Source organism: Meriones unguiculatus, chromosome 1 (genome assembly GCF_030254825.1).
Source record: "Meriones unguiculatus strain TT.TT164.6M chromosome 1, Bangor_MerUng_6.1, whole genome shotgun sequence".
NCBI lineage: Eukaryota > Metazoa > Chordata > Mammalia > Rodentia > Muridae > Meriones > Meriones unguiculatus.
Genome location: NC_083349.1, coordinates 525646 through 551933, shown reverse-complemented (window position 1 = coordinate 551933; position 26288 = coordinate 525646). Strand labels below are relative to the sequence as shown.

Below are 26288 nucleotides of genomic sequence, written 5' to 3'. Positions count from 1 at the left end.
GTATTTAATGACTAGTTATGATAACCAATAAAAAAATTATCAGGAAAATGGAGCAAGGAAAGTATATAAGGTAAAATCCACCTTCTGGCCCAATGGGAAAAAAATAAATAAATAAAGAGTATCAATCAAAACTACTTAAGATGCTTAGCATCATTAGTAACATTAGGAAAATGCAAATCAAAGTTACAAGATACAACTTCTCATCCACAAAGAAGTACATAATGACAAAGACAGTTAATACCACAGTCTGAAACTGAAATACACCTTCAGTGCTAGTGGGAACACAAATGACACAGTGAGTCACTTTGGAATATCATCTGGTAGTTCCTCTAAAGGTAGTTATGGTAAGGCCCAGCGATTCTACCTTTGCACATACACCTAGAAGAATGAAAAACACAGGGAAAACCTGCATATAAGTCTTCGTAGCAATACTGGTCCTAATAGTCAAAAGCAGAAACTACCAAAATGTCTACTGTTTCATGTATACATAAAATGTGGTATACTCACACAAGAGAAATACTACTGGGCCCATAGTAATAGCACACTATATTCTGACAAAATGTAACAGGGACTTTAGAAGTTGGTTTTATTTAAAAGCACTGGCTCTTCGTTTGGGTCTGTAGGTGTCTGACAAGTAACTAAAAGAAAAACAAGTGTGAACTGGTACTTTTTCTATAGCAGTCTCTCTTACACTCACTTGGATCCAATAATAATAAATCTAATATATAAACATCTTGTTCCAAAAGTTAAAACTGCCATCCCAGGCAGCAGCAACTTTTCTCTTTCTTTTGCTTTCTTTCTTTTTTAAAAGCAGAGCTGAACATTTTATTATAAAGACACTGAGTTAGGAGAAAAAGAGGCACTCAGGAGGAGGAGAGACATAACTTTGTATGTCCAGCCCCAACTTTTTTCAGCATAAAGCCCTAACTCAGAAATAATTAATGCTCAGCCAGAGCAAGGCACAGCTTAGACTACAGAGTCAGGGTGGCTATCAGCCTCTTGGGATACTCGGGCTTTAGTGACTAGACTGCCAAGTCCCTGCCCTGAAAACACATTCCATTCATGTCTTCACCACCATTTGTCTCTTTGGCTGGCCTTTTGGGACAAATGGCTAGACCTGATTCACTGGGAACCTCCAGATCAGGATTCTAGCCTAAAATTCCAATTACAAAAATCTAAATTAAATACACCTGTCACAAAGGCCACAGTGGGTTTCTTTTCCAAGTGGGAGAAATAAAATGTTCTAGAATTACACAGCATGAAATTTACACAACATGAATATATTTAAACCAGGCTGGGTGGTGGTGGCCACATCTTCAGTCCCAGCACTTGGGAGGCAGAGGCAGGTGGATCTCCATGAGTTTGAGGCCAGCCTGGTCTACAGAATGAATTCAGTACAGCAAGTGTTACACAGAGAAACCCTGTCTCAAAAAACCAAACAAACAAAACCCACTGAAGTAGATAGCTTGAAAGGGTGACTTAGGCTATTGACACAAGCAAATGAGGTCTCCCGAACACAGACTGCACAAGACAAAATGCTTCTTAAGTGACATGTTGATGCCCTAGTGAGTCCCCAGAAACAAAACTTCCTTTCCAGCAAGGTATAGCTTTAAGGCCGTCTGACATTACAGCAGGAAGTTTGTCTCCCTGTGCTCTTCTGGCTTTCTAACACCTTAAGCTATAAGCATCTTGATGGCACTGAGGAGGTCCCTCTCCTCAATCCCCAAACGAACACCTCCCACAAGCAGGCAGTTGATAAGTGCACACTGAAGAAAGTAACACTCAGATTTTGCTGCTTTCAAGAAGTAATTTCATGTATTTGTAGACCTCTAAAGATGGCAGGATTGGGAAAGCAGCCCTGGTAAACATTTAGGTACAGTCCTAACAGATTGACAGCTTTCTGTACAGTCAGAGACTAGTCCATATAGACACAACTCATGGGGAAACCCAGGTATAAGTAGTAACGTACAAACCATATTCAACAAACTCCTGATGACTTGGAACATGGGGATGGGCTAATGTGCACTGCCAAAATCTGATTTGTCTATGCTTGACTTAATAATAATAGAGTTATAAATTGAGTTATTTTGAATAATTCTAAACCCTTAAACTCATTATTCTAGATTCAGGCACGATGGCAAACGCCTTTAATGCCAACACTCGGGAGGCAGAGGCAGGCAGATCTCTGTGTGTTTGAAGCCAGTCTGGTCTACGAGTGAGTCCAGGACAGCCAGAGCTACACACAGAAGCCCCGTTTCAACGCCCGCCTCCAAATCATTATTTTAGAAATGATGTGGAAAACACTGCAAGCAGAGCCAATTAAAGAGGCAACTCTAACAGCCTAGATGAAAACTAAGGCAGAGCTGAAAAGAAGTGTGAGGCATAGCAAAAGAAAAACCTTATGTAACATCGCTGACTGAGACGACAACAAGGACGTCAACACGGGAAAGAGGTGAGTAAGTAAGATGGGCAATTCGCTGCTGGAGAGATGGACGGCTCAGTGGTTAAGTGGTTGGTCTGCTCTTCCAGAAGTTCTGAGTTCAATTCCCAGCAACCACATGGTAGCTCACAACTATCTATAATACTGGGACCTGAGCCCCTCTTTGGGCATTCAAGTGACCTATAGATAAAGCTCATTTTACTCATATGTAAAATAAATAATTCTTAAGAAAAAAAAAAAAAAAAGATGGGTTATTAGGATTTGTTTTGTTTTGTGCAAGGCACAGAAACCCAGAGATATATAATCAAACAGGTTAAACAAAACTTATACATGTGTAAAACATAGAGATAGAAGTGCAGGTACCATTGTAAAGTTGGCATTAACAAAAGCAGCAGGGTAAAACTAAGGGACGTAGCTTTCTCAAGCCTTTAATGCACTGAACATTAACTAGAATTCACCACTTACCTGTACCTCTTTCACAACCTGTACACAGTCGGGCAAGGAGAAGCCAATAGGAAGACCCACTTTAGCTGGTGTCTTGAATTTGTCTCCTATTTTAAATGGGACATCATCAAGGTAACTGAAAGTCCCTATAATAAAAATAAATAAAGAAAAATAAAGTGAAAACATCAGCAAATAACCTTAATATTAATTTTGCTATGCTCTTAAGCTTAGTGGACACACATTTACTTACGCTACCCTTCTCCAACAGCTTCCTACTCCTGACACAAAACCTTTAAAAATCCTACTCAGTCCACTTCACTGTCAGGGTTTGTTTTCAATTACACTCAATGCAAAATCTAAAGTACTCACCGGGTGGCGGTGGCACACACCTTTATTAATCCCAGCACTTGGGAGGCAGAGGCAGGAGGATCTCTGGGAGTTTGAGGCTAGCCTGGTCTACAAAGCAAGTTCCAGGGCAGCCAAAGCTACATAGAGAAACTCTGTCTCAAAAAAAAAAGTACTCACAGCAGGCTGACTCTGTCCACATCTCCTAACAACTGTCCTTAGGCTTACTGCCCTAAGTCACAGTGACCTCTGTTTGCAATGATGTCAAGCTCAAATCTGCCTCAAAACGTCCCCTACTGGCTGTTCATCTGGAATGCTCTTCCCTTGGATTCATAGGACTACTCACTCTTTCGCTTCTTCAACTCTGCTCTAATGTACTTTCTCAGCCAGGGTTAAGCTCAGCACCCTACAGAAAATGACTGCCGACCACACTACTCACTGCCTGAGTTGGCTGAACAGTAACTATTATCTTCTAACATACTATGTCTGTCTGTCTTAAATGTAAGCTCCTTGCAGCCAAGTCAGTTTAACTCTATCTCATCTGAAGATGTAGTTTCAAAAGCATTTTTGTTTGTGTTGTTGTGTTTGTCTGGGAGCTAAGGTGCTGAAAACAGCGCTCAGCGGCCCTGCGCTCACCACGACCTCCTCTGTCCTCAGGTAGCTGTGGCTGCAATGTGTGCCACTACGCCTAGCTTGTTCTCTCAAAACCTACAGCGGTGGCTGCCACAGTGAGGCAGCTGAACTGACGGCAGACTCCTCACAACAGGAGAGACTGATTTGGAGTTCTCTACAAACTTTTTTCTTTCCTTTTGGTTAGGGGATGGATACGAGGGAAACAACTGCTTTTTTAACACAAAAAATAAAAGCACTACTACTTTCCAGAATAAGTAGGCTCATTTCCACCACACCCCCAGTACTGGAGAAGGAAGCCCATGACCACATCTCAGATTCATGAAGCATTCAACCAGTGAGCTGTATCCTCAACCCGTCCCCATGTGGAAACAGCTAAGCAGTGTGGCACTTAGTAGAGATAAGAACAATCAGACAAGATCATGGAAATCTGGTCAGAACTGTCAAAACACTTAAGCCATGAACAGCTCAACGCCTTTAACTCCCTAACGGTCCTCTGCCTATTATAACTGAAGTGCGCCAAAGGCCGGGACATGGCCACTCGCCAAAAGGTCAGAAAGGTAGTGTCTTACACAGCGCTCTTTACCATGCTTCCAGCTGTGTCATCTTTTCTTTCTGGACCAATTCTAGTGAACTAATTTACTGGCAGAACTGGCAGAATTTACCTTCAAACAATAAAACATAACTGATAAAGTTTTACTTTTTCAATACTAACACCCAGTAAAACAAGGCTTACTTCTGGGCCTCATAAATGCCTTATTTTCCTGGGTGCTTGGGAGCACAAATTCCATACAAACTTTTTTCATTCTAAAAAAAAAAAAAACGTAGATCTGAAGACTCACCAAGATAATTTTTTTTCTACTGGAGCTGGGGAGATGGGTCAGTGCTTAAGATTGCTTATTGCTCTTTCAGGGGACCTGGTTCAGTTCCCAGCACCCACACCGTGGTTGTCAACTATCTGTAACTCCAGTTTCAGGATATCTGATGACTCTTCTTACCTGCAATGGTTCTTGTACACACATAAACTCATGCAGGCAAACATGCACACACATAAATACAATAAATCTTCTTATCAGGAAGAACATCCTTGTTCCCACTGTTGGACGGAGTCTCTTCCATCACCTTCTAATCCTAGTGAAAATGTTTGAACTACTTCTCAGACATGTAGAAATTAAAACCACACTAGGGTCAATATACTCTCTCTGTAGTATGATTATTATTCTAGAAATATCCCAAATATGGTCATATACTTCTATATGTGCTGCTTTCCCAACTGGCAATGCCTATTTCATCCCCACGATTATTTACTTAGGTAATTTATCATCCTTTAAAAATAAATACAACTGCAAGGCAGAGATGGTAATAAAGGCCTTTAATCCCAGCACTCATAAGTCAGAGGCATGCAGTTCTCCAGGTCACCCTGGTCTAGGACAGCCAGGGCTATTCAGAGAAACCCGGTCTCAAAAACACGAAGAATGAAAAAATGAGTAGATAAGAGTGTCAGGGTGAAAACTTTAATCTCAGCTACTGCAATGCTAAGATAGAAATATTTTAAGTTAGAGACTAGTCTGAACAGGGAAGGGGAAGGAAGGGGAAGGGGGAGGAAAGGAAAGGGGAAAGGGGAAATGGAAAGGGGAAGGGGAAGGGAAGGGGGAAGGGGAAGGGGAAGCGGAAGGGAAAGGGAAAGGGAAAGGGAAAGGGAAAGGGAAAGGGAAAGGGAAAGGGAAAGGGAAAGGGAAAGGGAAAGGGAAGGAAGGGGGCTGAGGAGATTTTCAGTGAGGAAGTGTTTATATTGAAAGCTTAAGGACCTGAATCTCATGCTAAGAACCAATATAATAAAGCCAGAAGCGGTGGGGCACATTGTAATCTAAGCCCTGGGGAGGCAAAGATATCCAGATCCCTGAGGCTTGAGGGCCACCCAGCCTAGTGCACTTGGTTGAGCTCCAGGCCAGCGACAGACCTTGTCTCAAACAACAAGGTGGACAGCACCTAAGGAACCAAGGCTGTCCTGTGGTTTCCACATGTACACATATGTTTACCACACAAATACACACACACACACACACACACACACACTCATATATATATACACACACATATATATACACATGCCTGTTCAGTCAACACTGCCCTTATGTTTTGTTGAATATTCTGTTTCCTTATTTTCACCATTAAGAATTGATCAAGAATTCCTAAATAATGGGGAAATGTTCATGCCTGTAGCTCCCATCCACCAGTAAGACTTGTTCAGTTAGTGAAGAGCAAATAAAGAGACAGCTCTGCTGGGCAGTCCTGAAGCACAGCTGTGATCCCAGCACTCGGGAGGCAGAGGCAGGCGGATCTCTGTGAGTTCAAGGTCAGCCTGGTCTACAAAGTGAGTACAGGACAGCCAGGGCTACACAGAGAAACCCTGACTATGTATGTGTATGTATGCATGCATGTATGTACATATATACATATGTATACATATATATTGACTCTAGGTTCAAGGGTGTATGTGGTCACGTGTGTAGCAGCTATAGCTTTCTCTTGTCTAAAGACAGCTTCATGTCTCATGAGTAATTTTCTTTCTCAAAATTATTTTTATTTTATTATTTTATGTATATGGATTTTTGCCTGCATGCTATGTAGCTGTGCATGCAGGGCCCAGTGAGGTCGGGAGTGGGCACTGAATCCCTGGAACTGGACTTAAAAATAGTTGTGAGCTGCCACATGAATGCTAGTAAATGAGCCTGGGTCTTCTAGAAGAGCAGCAAGTGCTGAACCATATCTCCAACCCTAAGAAACCCTGGCTTAAGAAACCAAAAGAAAGAGTGTATATGAGAGAGAGAGAGAGAGAGAGAGAGAGAGAGAGAGAGAGAAAATTTTAAGGCAGTACTTGGGAAGCAGAGTCAGGCAGATTTCAGTGAGTTCTAGGACAGCACAGTTATATAGTGAGATCCTGAATTGAGAAAAAAATTTTTTTTTTTCTTTTGGATTCAACTTTTACCCCTACCAACTTATAAGTGATTAATACCTATTAAAATGCAAATGAGCTTTCAAAGAAAAAAAAAAGACAAGATAGTTATGGGAAAGGAGTTTTAGTCATTTGACCTTTGAGACAATGTAGGCTGGCCTCAAATCTGCTATATAGCAAGGTTCTTGGTCTTGAACTACACCAAGGCATGTGGCAGCACACTCACTCCCAACAAAAGCACCTTTTTGCTTGGTTGATTTGGTGGGTTTTGTTTGTTGTTGCTTTTCAAAAAAAGGCTTCTTTTTGCTGGGTATGGTAGCAGACACCTTTAATCCCAGCACTTGGGAGACAGAGGCAGGCCAATCTCAGTGTGCTCAAAGCTAGCCTGGTCTACATAGTGAGTTACAGGACTGCCAGGGCTACCCAGTGAGACCCTATCTCCAAAACAAACCAAAACCAAAACCAATATTTTCTTTTATGTGTGTGTTTAACTTGAATATTATTATATGTATGCCACATGCCTGCCTAGTAACCAAACAAGACTACAAGCCAGCATCTGATCACCTGGAACTTGCATTATAGTAGGTTGCGGCTGCCAGGTGGATCCTGAAAATTAAATGTGGGTCCTCTGTAAGAGCAGCCGTGCTCTTAACTGCTGAGCCATCTCTCCTGCCCACCCAGCCCACCTAACACAGGGTCTTGTGGAACCCAGGCTGGTTTTGAGTTCTTTCTGTCTCTCTTAGCATATCCTAGCCTTCTGACCCTGATCCTTCTGCCTTATCTGAATGCTGAGACTACAGGAATGCACCACCATACCCTGCTACTTTCTTTTTTTTCTTTTTTTTTTTTGGGGGGGGTGGTGGTGAAAGAGCTGTACAACAGAAGATACCCATGAATTCACAATCCTGATGTATTCATTTCACAAGTTCTGGGGTTATTATAGTGCAACTCCATGCCCAACTATAAAAGTACTGTTTAACAGAGCATTCATATAAGATAAAAGGTAAATTTTTCAGATTCTGGACAAAGTCACAGAAACATACCAGATGTCCCCCCACCAGAAAAAGGCAATAGCATTTTGGCTTGCCAACAGAAAATTATACACACTAGAATCACAATTACAATGATAGCTACCTTTCCCACACTAAATTATAAAGCAATCACAGCTCATAAACAGAAACAAAATGTCTATCTATCATTCAGCAGGAAAAGTATTTGTCTTTTAATAGAATTCAAGAGAAAAGCACTTCTCTAAAAACTAGCTGGCTTGCCCTTAGAAGGGAAGTATCATGGTAGATGACAGTTAAAGTGCATAAAGCTTTGATTGTACAAGATAAATTCTTTAGAGCTAACAATATCATATTGTATATGAAAATAGCTACGAGGGTCATTTTGTTGTTGTTGTTGTTGAATCTGTGTTACATAATGACTGGCCTCTAATCTGAGAGCCTCTTGCCTCTGCTCTGAGATCTAGGTTTGCAGGCATGCCTAGCTCCACAGAACAGTGCTTAGTAAGCTGTTCTTAGAAACATACACAAGCCAGTCAACATTCTAGCATGGAGGGGGATGGGTTTATGAGCCCCCATCCCTAGCAGGGGACTTATGGACAGTTGCTATCTTTAGGAGAAGGAAGAATCAGTTCTTGAAGGTGTTTCCTTGGCAAGTAAGTATATTCTACAGTCAGGAGTATATGAGCAGGACAAAGTGGACCGGGCTATTTAAAAAAGATACAAAGTTGGAGGTTTAAGAGTGGGGATGGATCTGGAAGGAGTTAAGAGAAAAAGTAGGGAAGGAATATGATGAACCTAAATTGCGTGAAATTCTCTAAGAATTAATAAAAATATTTGTAGCACACACACACATACACTGAGAAGCAAAACCCTCATTATCCATGAGCAACTCATCCATCAGTTCAACCACTTAACAAAAAATTGAGAAATTATTTTACAAAAATCTTTAAGAACTGGGGAAATGACTCAGTGAATAAAGTACTTTCTGTGCAGGCATAAGAATCTGGTTTTAAACCTCCAGTTCTCACTTAAAAAAACCAGAAGGTAGAGACAGGAGGCTCCTGAAGTCTCCATTACTCTCAGTCTTAGTGAGAGACCCTATCTAAAAATAAGGTGGCGAGCAGTAGAGGAGGGCACCTAATGTTGACCTCTGGGCTACACATACATAAAAACACACACAGAAAAAGAGAGGCAGGCAGGCAGAGACAGACAGACAGGGAGGCACAGTTAAAATGTTAGGTAAGGGCCAGAGAATGGCTCAGAGGGAAAAATTGCTTTGCTACCACAACCCCCTGAACTCATGTGGTAGAATAAGAGAACGAACCCCCACACATGTCATGTGCCCACATACGCACACAGTAGTAGTAATAATAATAATAATAATATTATTATTATTATTAAATAAAATTAACATGTAGTGGCACATAACTTTAATCCCAGCACTTAGGAAGCTAGGGTAGGTGGATCTCTGTAAGTTCTAGGCCAGCCTGGTGAATACAGCAAATTCCAGGCTAGCCAAGACTACAGAGGCTAGACCTTGTTTTCAAGAACAAATCCAAAAAAAAAAAAAAAAAAGACAAAAGACAAAAGTAACCAAAGGCAAGTCAAATGTGTTCTTCTACCTTTAACCGAATGCTGGAAAGCACCCAACAAGACAGTACACCTGGAAAAGCTCCACCTGAACTACCTACTGCTAACTGCAGAGCTTCAGTGATATCACACCACAGGACCAAGCACAGTATTATGCAAGTTACATGTGTATGTGTGGCAATTCAAACTTTCAAAGATGTTTCATAAAGTATGCAAGCAAGCTAAAAGCAGAGCAACTGCCGCACCTCTGACACAGCTGAGCCTTGCAGCTCAGTTAGAGCACATGAGCAAAGACTGCTATACAGTCTAGGGGACCACTACCATAATGATGCAAATTTATAAAATCACATATATACATCATGTAAACTGTATATGCCACACTGGTGGGGGTATCAAAAGAGACGAGAGACAGAGGATCCTCAAAAGGTAGGCAGATGTGGCTGCTAGGAACTGAACCCACCTCCTCTGAAGACTATACACTGTCTTAACTTGTCTTAACTGCTGAATCAGCTCCCCAGCCCCCAATGCACAGGTTTTAAAATGGAAAATCAGTTATACAAAAATATGGACTGCTTGGATCTTTCTAGATATAACTGCCTACTGAATGAAAAGATGGTCTAATTTTAATTTACATATCTAAATTCCCTGCAGGTGCAAATAATAAAATTTAGTTTGGTGACCGACATCCCAACACTCAGGAGGTAGAGGCAAGTATAGAAATATTCTGTGTCTCAAAAGTAAAAATTAGTTTGGGGATAATTTTTGGATTTTGTTTCTTTTACTGTCTTTTTTGTTTTGTTTTGTTTTTCATTTTTGTGAGACAGGGTCTAGGTAATACGGCAGTCTAGCCTGAAGCTCAAGCTTTCATCTGCAAAAGAAATAAAGAAATAAATAAATAAATAAATAAATAAGTGAATGAATGAATAAAAAAATGAAGAGATGGCTCAGCAGCTAAGAGCACTAGCTGTTCTTCCCAAGGAAGGACCCAGGTTCAATTCCCAGCATCCACATGGCAGCTCACACTGTAACTCTAGTTCTAGGAAGTCCAACACTCTTCACACAGACATGCATGCAGGTAAAACACCAACGTACATGAAGTAAATAAATCATTAAAAAAAAAAAAAGGCCATGGGTTCAACACCCAGAAAAACACACACATACACACATTCAGGGCAAGAAGGGGGAAGATGAGAGGAGGAAAAATCAAGCAAAACTATTAGTTCAAGTGTGACACTAATCGCTACTCAGACTGATACACCGTAAACTCCTTTTTTTTTTGGGGGGGGGCAGATCAGGACAAAAAACATACAGCATTAACAAAAGGCTTAGAAAGTCCATCCACCCAGAAGGGGAGACCTACAACCATAAACAAAAAAAAGGAATAATGCTGAGAACAAGAGGCCAGCCCGTGTGCAGCTTTAGTGACTAGGCACAAACCCAGCAAGACTCTCAAGACCATAGTTTAGCCACTTCTAAATTACTGAAGCCCCTGAGATGCATATGCTGTGTTTTGCACAACTTTGTTTACTCAGGCTTTTCACAATAAAAAAAAAAACAACAACAAAATACTAAATTAAATTCTCCGATCAAATCATAGCTTCAACCATAATATTTAACACTTACCATGAAAATCTGTCCCCAACTTCTTAGAAGCCATTTAGAATCTGAAAAAGAAGGAAAGGTTTCTTAGGCACTAATGCCTTGAGACAATATAAACAGTAAGAGACAAAAAAAATACTAATGTTTCAAGACCCAGTCTTCACTTCTCACTCCCAAAGTCCTCCAAAAGAAAGCCCAAGAAAGGAGAAATTATTTTATTGCTGTGTATGTTACACACCCATGTGTGTAACAGATAAGCCTACAATGCTTATCTGGAGGTCAGAGAAGCTAGCTCCAAGCTAGCTTCAAACTAGCTATATAGCTGAGGATGAACCTGAAATCCTGCTCCTGCTACCCACACTTCAGTGCTGGGATGACAGATGTGTAAACCATGCCAAGTTTCTGAGGTGATGGGATCAAATCCAGAACTTCATGCCTGCCAAGAAAGCACTCTACCAACTAAGGTACATTCCCAGCCCTTACAAAATTATTTTATAAACTGCCTATCATACAGGTAGAATTTAATAAAGGATAAACTGAAGTTAACTTGCAAAAGAAAAATCTTTATGCACTCTGCCTAACCACTAAACTGGTCTACCTATACACACAAACGTACATTTTTAGTTGAATGTATCAGAATCTTGATTTTGTTTGTTAAAAACATGTTTATGAAGACTAAGTTTATCAGGTCTGATTTTAGTCTGTTTAAGTCTAATAATTAGCCGGATACTACTTCCATAATTTATCACTGTCCACAAGCTCTGTATTTAAAAACTAGACCTCATTATTAAAGGCTGTGCATATCAGCATATCTGGCTGAAGATGAAAAGCCAATGAAAGAGGTCAACACAGCACACTGATTCGTGCAGGAAGCATTTCAGTGGCCCTAGTAAGCTCTTTATGTATTACTGTGTTCTTTCAATTCATCCAGAATACTGACTGTTCAGATCTTTCCCAAGCATCCTTGTTTTATGAAGAACTAAAGCAGAAAATGGACATCATTTATTTGTAGAAAAAGATCTGATGAGCTCTGAAATTTTGGAAAAGAGACCAACATGCTTATAGAAACAAAGAAAGACAAGACATTCTTCTAACACTGGGATCATAGCCAGGCTTCACACTTTCGGCTCTCTTTTTGTTCTGTTTTTTAGGTCTTCTATATTGAGTGTGTATTTCTACATGTATCAATCATTTAACCATGTATAAACACTAAAAAGAAACAAAGTGATGTATAAGTAATCAAATATTTTTCTTCAGAACAAGAAAAATGAATGGGCCAAGCATGATGGCTTTTAATCCTAGCACTGAAGAGGCAGAGGCAGGTGGGTCTCAGTGACTTTGAGGCCAGCCTTATTATGAGAAACTCTGTATCAAAAAACCAAAAAGAATGAAGAAGAACCCAGTGACTGCTGGTCCAGTAAAAACACCCAAACACTCAGGGGCAAGATGTAGCCATCTTAGAGATGTGACAGTTCTTTATTAACTACACAGGGCACAACCCTTGAAGAGCTCAGTTATGGCCTGTCCCGATATAGAATATGACCACTGATAAGCTGCCAAAGATATAACTATGAAGATATTCCACAAGAGTGTAATATAATTCTTACTGGTACTGGAAACAGGCTAAGCACTGAAATCTATCTCTGGCCTTTGCTGTTGGGGTGTTTTTGAGCTAAGGTCTCTGAGCTAGTCTTGTGCTACAGACTGCAGGCTAGCCTCACTCAATCTTCCTGTCTCTTACTTCAAAGTGCTGAAATTAGAGGTGAAAACGTCCACATCCAATCAAAATACCATTTTTTTGTTTTTATTTTAAAATCTGTATGTCTGTATGTGTGTGTGCCACACATGTACAGATGCACACAGAAGCCAGAAGACTGCATCAGCTCCCCTGAAGCTTGAATTGCTGTGGATACTGGGAACTGAACTTTGAACTTAAGTTCTCTGGAGGAGCAACAAAGGTTTGTTTTTGTTGTTGTTTTTTTGAGACAGCCTTGGCTGTCGTGGACTCACTTTGTAGACCAGGCGAGCCTAGAACTCACAGCAATCCGCCTGCCTCTGCCTCCCTGAGTTGCTGGCCACCATGTCCAGCAACACAACAAATGTTCTTAATTAACCACAGAGTCATCTCTCCAGCCCAAAGATACCTTTTGAAATATCCAAAACAACACTTTACAAAGCCTGAGTAAAGACTGCTGATGACAATACATTTCCCCAAAATGACAATACATTTCCCCAAACAGGAGTGTCACAGAATTTGGCACCTGATCTGAGTTTCTTAGGAGTTGGAGAAAGGCAAGAGTTCATGGCCTGTCTTGTCAAGTGTGCAAGATTAAAGAAGTAGCAGAGTCAATACATCAAAACATGTCCTTTCCTTTCCTTTTCTCTTAGGAAAGGGTTAGGAGGATCAGGTTAGAATCTAACCCAAGGCCTTGCACATACTAGGCTAGCACTCTACACCTAAAATTTTAACCAGTCTCTTGAATGCTCTGGTCAGACAAACTGGACCAGTTCAGCCAGAAACCCCGCCAAGCTTTGCCAACAGCCCAATCCAGAGAACTGCAGCTAAATGACCCCAACCAACCATAAGGTACATCTAGTTCACGTGATTGCAGAGCCCACTTACAGCCAGCTCAATCATGACATACAGCCTGTACCCAGTGTACCCAAAGATTACAGAGGCCTCTTCCAGTCCTCCCAGATCACAAAATTCAGCCAGTAGCATTTCTGCATGAGTACTGAGTAGCTCTACTCAGTCTCAATGTGCACACAGCATTTGGTTTCCACCAAATCCCAGCAACAAGCTATAAAAAATAAATACGTATAGAAAACCTTCTAAAAGACCTGAGTGCCATTCCCCAAAAGCATGGTCACAGAGGGGAATCAACTCTCAGAATTTGTTCTCTAACTTCCAAACATACACCATGGCATATGCACCCATACTCACATGTACATATGTATGTATCATCAAATACCCATATACAATAATTAAAATAAATATAATATGCAAGTGGTTCAACTTTTTTTTTTTCAAAACAGGGTCTCATTATGTAGCTCTAGCCAGAGCTCTACAGAGTTCTACCTGCCTCTGCCTCCCAAGTGCTGGGATTAAAGGTGTGCACCACTATGCCCAATATACACCTTTATAAACTCATAATTGAGCAAAAATAAGAGCCAGATATGGTGGCACATGTCAGGACTCAGAAGACAGAGCAGGCTACCTATGATTTTAGGAGGCAGCCTGGTTTACACAGTGAAACCCTGACTCCAAAATGGATTGTGGCTCACTCCATGTGCACTAGGCACATACATGGCACATATATACATGCAGGCAAAACACTCACATAAAATAAAAATAAATCTTAAAAAATATGTATGAGCCAGGAGTGATGGTACACACTTTTATTCCCAGCACTCAGGAAGGCAGAGGCAGGGGGATCTCTGTGAGTTCAAGACCAGCCTGGTCCACAAAGAGAATCCAGAACAGCCCAGGCTACACAGAGAAATCCTGTCTCAAAAAAACAAAAACAAACAAACCATCACTAAGTTAGGTACCGGTCCTAGACTTGGATGGAATCATTTCTAGTTCATGTCTTTGTTCAGTAACAAAACAATGATCTTCGCCAAGATCAAGTATTCAATTCCTGATTTCAAAGTAACTAGGATGGTTAATCTTCACAACACCCATGGGAGAAGCACCCAGGGGTATGCAGACACACCCTAAATTTGAGTGATACCATCCCATCCACAGAAGCCTGGACTGAACAGAAAGAGAAGAGGGAGAAAGCCCAATTAAGCATTCAATTCCTCTCTGTTCTCCCAGCCACGCTGTAATCTGTTCAACCATGCGTTCTACACCACTGCAGACTAAGTCCCAAAGAAAATCCTTCTTGCTTTGTTTATGTCAGGCATTTGTCACAGTGATGAGAAGCTAACTGGTACAATAATAATCCCTGGTCTTTTGGGGGGGAAGAAAAATGGATTTGTCGTTTCTTGGGAACTTTACTGGGGTTGGTTTGTTTGTTTCTGTGATAGAATAATACACTTTATTCTACTAAGTGATAGGATAACAAAAAACAAAATCTGGGGATGGAGGTGAAAGACACACATTGCATGTGTGCATGAGAGGATGCATATGCCTGTGGCGACCAGAGGTATATATCCACATCAATCCTTAGGAGACGTGAGCCTCTCTAACTGGGACTCTGGGTTTACCAATTAGGTTGAACAACCAGCAAGGGCTAGGTATCTATTTGCCTGTCTTCACCATTCTAGGGCTTTCATACTTCTGATGATTACAAGTGTGCCCCGCCACACCCAGAGTGCAAAACACCATCCTAGCCTTTTCCCTGGACACAGGGTATTTAAACCCAAGTCCTCAAAGCCACACAGGTTAGTGCTTGCCAAATGGGCAATCTCTTGGCTGGAGAGATGGCTCAGCCAATAAGAGCACGTCTTGCTCTTGTAAAGTACCTGGGTTCAGCTCCCAGCATGCACACGGTAGCTCAGAACCTTCTGTAATTCCATTTGCAGGGAATCCAAGCTGCCTTCTTTCAGCAGAAGGGCTAGCAGTTTACACTGAGCGATGCACTTTCAATGTTATCAAATATTACCCATAAAAAAAATTTTCACTGTCAACTCACATTAACATTTTTTTTTGAGACAGGGTTTCTCTGTGTAGCCTTGGCTGTCCTGGACACGATTTATAGACAGGCTGGTCTTGAACTCAGAGATCAGCCTGCCTCTGCCACCCTTAGTACTGGGATTAGAGGTGTGTGCCACCACACCCAGCTCACATTAGCATTTAAAAGTACATGTCATTCATAAATTGATTGGTGTTAGTTGGGTGTGAGTTCGAGGCCAGCCTGGTCTACAAGGTGAGTCCAGTTCAGCCAGAGGTACATAGAAAAACCCTGTCTCCAAGAAAATTTTAAAAAATTAAATAAAAAATTATTGGTGTCTCAGTCTTAGAAAATGTATATAACGCATAATTAAGCTTTTTTTTAACTATCTGGTTTTGACTAGAAGTGTAGCTTAATCTTCAGAGTGCTTACATAGCAAGTACAAAGACCTCAACTCCAACACCATCTCCTCATAAAACCAGGCATGGTGGGAGCACACACCTGTAATCCCAGCATTCAGAAGGTGAAGGCAAGAGGATCAGAAATTCAAGGTCATTCTCTGCTATACAGAATGAGTTCTAGGCTAGCCTGGGATACATGAGATCCTGTATTAAAAACAAACAGGCTGGAGGGATGACTCACTGGTTAAGAGCACTGGCTGAATTAGCAGAGAACCTGGGTTTAATCCCCAGCACCAACATGTCAGGTCTCGAGACTGCGTGTCTAACTCTAGTTCCAGGGACTCTGACAGACATACATGCAATCAAAGCACCACACACACACACACACACACATACAAAAATAATCATTTTTTAATCTTTAAAAAAAAAAAAACAGGGCTAGATCAAATGAGGCACAGGCTGCTCTTCCAGAGGACCTACATTCAGTTCCAATCACCTGCATGGTGGAGCACAACTGTCTGCGGACTTGACCTCTGGCCTCTTCAAGCACCAGGTAAGGCAGGTGCATGGCGCACATACCATACAGACGTTCACACATACACACAAAATATGTTAATAAATAAAGAGGAGCTGGAGAGATGACTCAGAAGTGTAAAGCACTTGCTGTTCTTCCAAAAGACCAGAACTCAGTTTTCAGCACCCATGTCAAGGTCACAAATGCCTGTGACTTGTGCCTCATATGATCTGCCTTAACTACATGTCTATTGCTGTAATAACAACTTATATGTAAGCTGTTTACTTGGTGCTTACAGTTTCAGAGCATTTAGAGTCCATGATGTGCACAGCAGCAGGCAGGTGTGTGGCACTGAAAGCCTGGTTGAGAGCTTATATTTTGATCAAGAAGCATGAGGTAGAAAAAGATAACTGGGAATGACATGAGCTTCTGAAACCTCAAACCCTGCTCCCAGTGGCACACTACACCATCAAGGCCACACCTCCTAATCCTTTCCAAACAGTTCTACTAGCTGGAGAGCAAGAAGTCAAATATATGAGCCTATGAGGGCTATTCTCATTTAAACCATGACAGGATCTGAAATCCCCTTCTTTCTTCTGCAGGTACCTGTACACACATAGCATACATACACAGACATAGACACATACACAGAAATAAAAATAGAGACAAGAAATCAAAAAATAAGTAAATAAATATAAAACCAAACACCACCACAAATAAAAACAAAACAACTCTCTGGTCCTTTAATGCCAAAATTCCCAAGAAATTGCCTTTCTTTTTCTTTTGAGACAGGATTCACACAGTCCAGGTTGGCTTCAGATATCAAATTGCATAATATACTGATGTGCTATTGTGTTTATTGAAATGGCATGTAGGCTGGGATGCAGCTCAGTGGTAGGGTGCTGCCTAGCATGTACAAGCCGGAAGTCAAGCCTCAGCACCAACATTAAAAGAAATTATTTAATATATCATGCCTAGCAACAAAGAATTTCCTAAATTTTAATTTTTTTTAATTTTGTTTTTACAAAAGACTGAAAAGCTAGGTCATTAAAATTAGTGATGTGACAGCATACACCTGTATGCCATACATCACTTCGGGGGGGCTGAGAAAAGTACACTGACTAAAATTCAGGCCAGCCAAACCTATGGAGTCAGACCCTATCTCAAAATCAGCAAGGCCAGCAAGATGGCTCAGCAGTTGCCACCAACCCTGATGATCAGAGTTCATACTTCAGGATCCACATGAAAGAAAACTGACTCTCATGACTTGTCCTCTAACCTCCAAATGTGTGCTGTCATGCAATATCTAAGAAATCAACAACACAAAAAGATCCTGGGTTACTGTCACCAAAAGGCATAAACAGCTAAAAAATGATAATATAAAATACAAGGGGATAGTCACAAACCATAAATTAAAAATAAAATTAAGAGGGCTGGAGAGATGGCTCAGAGACTAGGAGCTCTGGCTGCCCTTCCAGAGGTCCTGAGTTCAACTCCCAGCAACCACATGGTGGCTCACAGCCATCTATAATGAGATCTGGTGCCCTCTTCTTGTGTGCAGGCAGAACACTATAAATAACAAAGAAATAAATCTTTAAAAAAATAAATAAATAAATAAAATAAAATTAAGGGCTGGAGAGATGGCTCAGTGGTTAAGAGCGCTGGCTGCTCTTCCAAAGGCTCTGAGTTAAATTCCCAGCAATCACATGGTGGCTCACAACCATCTATAGTGAAATCTGGTGCCCTCTTCTGACATGCAGGCAAAACACTGTATATATAATAAATAAATCTTTAAAAGAATGATGATAATAATAAAATAAAAATAAAATTACGCTGAATGTGGTGGTTTACACCTGTGATCTCAGCACCTGGGAAGTGGAGGCAGAAGAATAAAGAGTTAAAGAACAGCCTGAGCTACATCAAGACTGTCTCAAAAGATAACCAGAATAAAGAAATCTTGCTCAACCAAGAAGAAAAACAATACAAAATAAAAACAAATAAAAAATGCAAAACCACCAGAAACTCAAGCTGTCAACAAATACATGAAAACAATCAACTCTAAGGAAATGCCAACTTAAAAATTATACAACAGATAGCATTTAAACTCCCCAAAACAAAGAAAACTTAAAAGTCTCACAATATCAAATGCTGAAGAAGAAAATGAAGCAACTGAACACACTCTGGTAGGCTGTTGACTCAGCCATCACAAGATTTTACCATGAGCCAGTGCAGTGACTCAAACATTGGAAGTGACTGATAATGAGCAAAGCATGGTGGAACAGCCTGTAGTCCCAGAAGCAGCAGCAGGAGGAGAGCTGAAAGTCTGAGTACAGCCTGGTCTACATAGGAAGCTCCAGGCTAGGCCATAGTTACACAGAAACTGATAATAACCAATATAGTTCGAAGAATACATACAAATTATTGCCAAATACAAATTCTAGTCCTTAGGTACAATTTAACAAAACAATACAAGCAAAGAAACTTCAGTCCTTATCCAGTGTATCCTGTTTTGGTTTGAGGTGTGGTAGAAAATATTCAGGTTATTTCCTCCTAGCATACTGATGACATCACTAAGTGACTAAAATTCTAAACAACTATTTTCATTTATTAATCTATTTCAATGTGAACAAATAGTTTTACATGGCATAACTTTAAAATTAGTGCTTAAACTTTATGGAAAGTGAAACAATTCTGTGACTACTTAAGAGGGGCAAAATGGATTCACACACAGAATTAGCAGTCACAATGAACAGATTCAAATTCAGACTCAGATTCTCCTATAATCTGAACCCAGTGTGATGTCACACACCTTTAATCCCAGCAGTGGGGAGGTAGATCTCTCTGGTCTACAGAGAGAGTTCTAGGACAGCCAAGACTACACACAGAAATCCTGTTCCAAAAAATGGGGTGGGGTGTGGGGATGGGAACTACCAGGGCAGCCCTGGATAATGGCAGTTGAAACAGGAAACGCTAGCTGTTCTGGAGCTGGAGAGATGACTTAGCAGTTTAAGAGCACTGGCTGCTCTTCCAGAGGATCCTGGGTTCAATTCCCAGCACCCACATGGCAGCTCATACCTGTCTGTATGTTGATAGCTCCAATGCCAAGGGGTCTGGCACTTTCACAGACATACATGCAAGCAAACTACCAATGCAAATAAAAATAAATACATCTTAAAAAAAAAAATAATACTGGCTGCCTTTCCAGGAGACCCAAGCTCAATTCCCAGCACCCATGTGGAGGCTAAGAAGATCTGATGCTCTTTTGTGGCTTCTAGAGGAACCAGGCACTCCATGCTGCACTGACCTATATACACGCAAAACACCCATCATTATAATTAAAAAAAAAAAAATCAAAATGAATCTTTAAAAAGAAAGACTATCAGACTCCAGCTCCAAGAGACCTAACACCTCTAGCACCACATTCATGTGTGCATACTCCTCAGACACACACATACATATATTTAAAAAAGAAAAAAAGCCTACCACCAATGTTAACCTCAGCAGGATAAAGGAACTTGCTACAGGCCAAGCACAATCCCCCAAAACCATATCCTTGAAGGAAAGCGCAAACTCCTGCAAGCTGTCCACTCACCTCCACACAATGCCCAGTTCACACTAAATAAGCAAATAAATAAATGTAAAAGTATTAAAGAAACACTACCTAAAGAAAGCCACCTGATTAATGATCAACAATGAGATGTTTTCTTCTGTTTACTTAAGTACTTAAAGGGAACTTAAGACAGGGTCTCTCAGCCTGGCACACCTGTAACCCCAGCACTCAGGGAGGCAGAGGCAGGCAGATGACTGTGAGTTGGAGGCCAGTCTGATCTACAAAGTGAGTTCCAGGACACCTAGTACTATACAGAAAAACTTAACTGGTTCAATTACATTAAAAAAAAAAAAGAAATCACTGTCTTTATTTATATGTATAATCACCAATTAAGCTTCAGAAACCCTCAACTTTCTTAAACAGGAGGGGAAGTAAAGCCTCACTATGTAGTCCAAGTGGGTCCTGTACATACAATTCTCCTGCTTTAGCCTCAGAGGTTTGATCCCCGGGACCTACACAATAGAGGACATAACCAACGCTAGCAGGTTTTTCTGCTATTAATTTAACTTTAAAAATTAAAAATAGGGTTAATGCATACCTGTTATACCATATCAGCACTTGGGGAGACAGAGGCAGGAGGATCTCTGTGAGTTTGAGGCCAGCCTGGTCTACAGAGCAAGTTCCATGACAGTCAAGGCTACACAGAGAAGCCCTCTCTCAAATAAATAAATAAATAAATAAATTTAAAAATAAAAAATAAAAGGGTTAAAGACAAAGTGACTTCTGTCAAAGTAATGCACATGGTAAGCACTGATGACCCCTAACTAATGTACCTTATTAAGTACTGCTTATTAGGTACTGCTTATTAAGTACTGCTTATTAGGTACTGCTTATTAAGTACTGCTTATTAGGTACTGCTTATTAAGTGCTGCTTATTAGGTACTGCTTATTAGGTACTGCTTATTAAGTACTGCTTATTAGGTACTGCTTATTAAGTACTGCTTATTAGGTACTGCTTATTAAGTGCTGCTTATTAGGTACTGCTTATTAGGTACTGCTTATTAAGTACTGCTTATTAGGTACTGCTTATTAAGTGCTGCTTATTAGGTACTGCTTATTAGGTACTGCTTATTAGGTACTGCTTATTAGGTACTGCTTATTAAGTGCTGCTTATTAGGTACTGCTTATTAGGTACTGCTTATTAGGTACTGCTTATTAGGTACTGCTTATTAAGTACTGCTTATTAGGTACTGCTTATTAGGTACTGCTTATTAGGTACTGCTTATTAAGTACTGCTTATTAGGTACTGCTTATTAGGTACTGCTTATTAGGTACTGCTTATTAGGTACTGCTTATTAGGTACTGCTTATTAGGTACTGCTTATTAGGTACTGCTTATTAGGTACTGCTTATTAGGTACTGCTTATTAGGTACTGCTTATTAAGTACTGCTTATTAGGTACTGCTTATTAGGTACTGCTTATTAGGTACTGCTTATTAGGTACTGCTTATTAAGTACTGCTTATTAGGTGCTGCTTATTAGGTACTGCTTATTAGGTACTGCTTATTAGGTGCTGCTTATTAGGTGCTGCTTATTAAGTACTGCTTATTAGGTACTGCTTATTAGGTGCTGCTTATTAGGTGCTGCTTATTAAGTACTGCTTATTAGGTGCTGCTTATTAAGTGCTGCTTATTAGGTGCTGCTTATTAAGTACTGCTTATTAGGTGCTGCTTATTAAGTGCTGCTTATTAGGTGCTGCTTATTAAGTACTGCTTATTAGGTGCTGCTTATTAAGTGCTGCTTATTAGGTGCTGCTTATTAGGTGCTGCTTATTAAGTGCTGCTTATTAGGTGCTGCTTATTAGGTGCTGCTTATTAGGTGCTGCTTATTAGGTGCTGCTTATTAGGTGCTGCTTATTAGGTGCTGCTTATTGGGTACTGCTTATTGGGTACTGCTTATTGGGTGCTGCTTATTGGGTGCTGCTTATTGGGTGCTGCTTATTGGGTGCTGCTTATTAAGTACTGCTTATTGGGTGCTGCTTATTGGGTGCTGCTTATTGGGTGCTGCTTATTAGGTGCTGCTTATTGGGTGCTGCTTATTGGGTGCTGCTTATTGGGTGCTGCTTATTGGGTGCTGCTTATTGGGTGCTGCTTATTAAGTACTGCTTATTGGGTGCTGCTTATTGGGTGCTGCTTATTAAGTACTGCTTATTGGGTGCTGCTTATTGGGTACTGCTTATTAGGTGCTGCTTATTGGGTACTGCTTATTGGGTGCTGCTTATTGGGTGCTGCTTATTAAGTACTGCTTATTAGGTGCTGCTTATTGGGTACTGCTTATTAGGTGCTGCTTATTGGGTACTGCTTATTGGGTGCTGCTTATTAAGTGCTGCTTATTGGGTGCTGCTTATTGGGTGCTGCTTATTGGGTGCTGCTTATTGGGTGCTGCTTATTGGGTACTGCTTATTGGGTGCTGCTTATTGGGTGCTGCTTATTGGGTGCTGCTTATTGGGTGCTGCTTATTGGGTGCTGCTTATTGGGTGCTGCTTATTGGGTGCTGCTTATTGGGTGCTGCTTATTGGGTGCTGCTTATTGGGTGCTGCTTATTGGGTGCTGCTTATTGGGTGCTGCTTATTGGGTGCTGCTTATTGGGTGCTGCTTATTGGGTGCTGCTTATTGGGTGCTGCTTATTGGGTGCTGCTTATTGGGTGCTGCTTATTGGGTGCTGCTTATTGGGTGCTGCTTATTGGGTGCTGCTTATTGGGTGCTGCTTATTGGGTGCTGCTTATTGGGTGCTGCTTATTGGGTGCTGCTTATTGGGTGCTGCTTATTGGGTGCTGCTTATTGGGTGCTGCTTATTGGGTGCTGCTTATTGGGTGCTGCTTATTGGGTGCTGCTTACTGGGTGCTGCTTATTGGGTGCTGCTTATTGGGTGCTGCTTATTGGGTGCTGCTTATTGGGTGCTGCTTATTGGGTGCTGCTTACTGGGTGCTGCTTTCTCAAACTCAAACTGAAAAGGGCCAGCCAGGTGTGGTAGTGAGTGCCTTTGGTCCTCAAACTCTCAGGAAGAGGCAAAAGGATCTGAGTGTGAGTCCAGCCTGGTTTACAGGGTTCTAAGTCAGCCAAGGTCACATACTGAGACCCTGCCACCCCCCGGCCCCCCAAAAAAGGGGGGGAAGGGGCTAGAGAGAAAGCTCTGAGGTTAAGAGCTCTATCTCCTCTTCCAAGGACCCAAATTCAAGCCCCAGGACCCACACAGCAGCTTACAACTATGTAAAACTCCAGTTCCAGGACATGTATGTCTGTGATGCACAGACATCACAGACATACATGCAGGCAAGACACACATATAAAGAAAAAAAGGAAACAAAAACACACATAAAACATCATAATAAAGAACAAAGTTTTAAATATTAAAAAGAAGTTTAAAAGTAAACTTCAGAAAGTTTAATAGTTATATACTTTAATACTTTACTACTTTTAAAAATAAATGCAAATTAAGACTTTTTTCACAATGAGACAAGCATGATAGTTATCCACTATGTAGCTGGGGGGGGTGGGGGTAAGCCTTTAATCCCAGCTCTGGGGAGGCAGAGGCAGGTGGATCTTCTGAGTTCAAGGTCCACTAAGAGTTCCAGGACAGCCAGGGCTACACAGAGAAACCCTGCCTAAAAAAAAAAAAAAAAAAAGGACAGTGGGGGCAGAATAAAAGTTTTTAGATTTATGTATTTCATTTGTATGAGCGCTTTGCCTGCATGACATATGTGTGCGCGCCACATTCCTGCCTTGTGGAGCTCAAGGAGAAGGCACTGAATCCCCTGGCGCTGGAGATATGGATGACTGTGAGGCACCAATGAGGGTAGTAACAGCTGAGCTCGGGTCCTTTGCAAGAATAAGTGCCCTTAACTCCTTAGCCATACCTTCTGCCCCTAGGAAGAGCTATGTATCAATGAAAACGAAATGCTTTGTTTTATCATCAAATCTAAAAGAAAACAGAAACAGCCACCACATTTATTCAGATCCCCAAATACTAACAATTAGAACTGAGAAAACAGATGAAGCATTAATCTGTGAAAATTAGGACAGAATATGCAATACTTGACAAATTAGAGTTTACAACGCTATGATGTCTAAAAAGTACCAAAATCTACCTCCAGTTCAACACAGAAAAAATTTTTTTTACATAATCGTATTTCTAAGTCTCAAGTCAGAAAACAATTACATGAGGCAACAACACAAAGGTCAGGGATCGCTGGTAAAGAGCAAATGCTTGGCTTCAAAAGACTTTCTGAGACCCAGGTGGATAGTCCAGGTAATCTCCACCCAGAAAACAAACAACCAAAAAAAGGGGGGGGCGGGAATCTAGAACACCAGACAATGCCAAAGATATGCCTCAAAAGCACGCACCCCGGTCCGATCTCTTCTCCCTCATTTCATCAGCCCAAATAACTCAAATCTTCACATTCCAAGCTCGCCCTCAGCTGCCCAGCACTCTACCTTCTTTACTAAGCCTGGGTCCTCCCCCCGACCTTCTCCACCGAGCTCTACAGAGCCGGTCTTCTAAGCGAGCTTTAGTCCCTTAATCCGAACTCGTGTGCACGCATCCCGTCTGCCCTCCGCCCCTTCAACTCTGGTCCCGTCACTCTGACCCTTCGCCCAGAACCGCCCCAAGTGGCCATCCGCCGTCCAGCATTCTCCCTCCCGCCTTCCATTCAGCCCTTTCCTCCCTCAGGAGGGGAGTCGAGGTGCCGGGTACCCAGCCTCCCTCCTCCCGGGACGCCCCGCACCGGCACCTTCCAACTCCGCCCCTCTCCCCCTCCCCCAGAGACAGGCCCCCTCACCTGAAGGCCGCTGCCGTCCCGAAAGCTGAAAGGTGCTGGCGCCACCCGGCCTCCCGGGCTCAGTCCCTGCTGAGCTCCCACTGCCCCTAGGGAAAGAGAACACCACCTCTTCCCACTCTACCCGCCCCGGGCCGGACTGTCACCGCAGCCACTGCCGGTACCACAGCCGCCATGTTGAAGGCCTACTTCCCTCCTCCTTCCCTTCGTCGCTCCGCCCCCCTGGCGTCTGACGTCGTGACGCTGCGCCCCACCCGCGCGGACCAATGGGAGGAGCCGACAGTGACGTAACTAAATCCCGCCTCCAGAGCTGAAGGACACCTGGAACCTGGATCTTTGATACTGAAATCGCAGCTCTGCTGAATAGGAGTGAGAGGAGAAAGGAGGGATTACTGAGAGGGTAAGAATCTGAGTTAGGGACGCGGCCCGGGGCCCGAGCAAGAGGCTTGGATCGCCAGGGCACACCTTAGCGGTGAATTCTCCTTGGCAATTAGAAAACCTCTAAGACTTGGGGATCAGTCTCACCCTCCTTAGGTCTCCCTTTCTCCATTTGTTTGGGGGTTTTGTTGTTTTCAAACTGGGTTCCGTATATCCGAGATCCAAATTTATAAATAAATTGGTTAAACAGAAATTCTAAATGTCTCTTCAATTTTCATTGCTTCAGTTAACATCCAGTACATTCAAACCAGAAGTTCAATCGAAGCCATCACTGCTTTCTGTGTGTTGGATATCTGCTGGAAAAAGGCTCATGGAGAATTTACAATTTGATTAAGTGAATCTTTTTTTTAATAATTTATTTGTTTGTATTTTATGTACTCGGTATTTTGCCTGCATGTTTACTTGTGTGAGGGTGTCTGATCCCCTGGAACAGGAATTACAGACAGTTGTGAGCTGCTATGTGGGTCCTCTGGAAGAGCAGCCAGTGAGTGCTCTTAACTGCTGAGCCGACTCTCCAGCCCCGACTAAATTAATCTTTTTTTCTAAAATTTAATAAATAATCAATGGGAGAAAGAAGATCAGAAAGAATTAAGTCTAGTGAATGTCAGAGTAATGATTGTGTAATAGGTGTTAAGAGATCAAACCAGGCCTCCTAGGGCAAGCATCCTTAGCTGGCATCAAGTGCTTTGGAGAAGAGAATTATACCTCTGTGCTTTTCCAGCCGTGTTTTCCAGCCGTGTTTTCCAGCCGTGTTTTGTCTCCAGAACTTAAACAGCAGACAAGATGATATTTGAACTTTGGAAGATAAGGAACTTCTAACTCTGGATGCTACATTCCAGAAATGGGGTCCAAGTGAGCAAAGAACAGCAAGCTGTCAATTTTGGGTTATTTGTGTATTTGGCAAATAGGTTTGTGGAAA

The 26288-nt window shown here is 41.6% G+C and overlaps 1 protein-coding gene across 2 annotated transcripts in view; it reads right to left on the bottom strand.

The window, feature by feature from the left end:
• Positions 1-25168, bottom strand: part of Ubap1 (ubiquitin associated protein 1) — a 40882-nt gene extending 15714 nt beyond the window's left edge. For both annotated transcript variants that reach the window (XM_021634440.2, XM_060378109.1), the window contains exons 1-3: positions 24935-25168; positions 11039-11079; positions 2906-3030 (exon numbers count right to left, since the gene is read on the bottom strand). In XM_021634440.2, the coding sequence (XP_021490115.1) occupies positions 2906-3030; positions 11039-11072 (159 nt within the window). In that variant the 5' untranslated portion in view covers positions 11073-11079; positions 24935-25168. The remainder of the gene's footprint in view (positions 1-2905; positions 3031-11038; positions 11080-24934) is intronic.
• Between the last annotated feature and the right edge of the window lie 1120 nt (positions 25169-26288).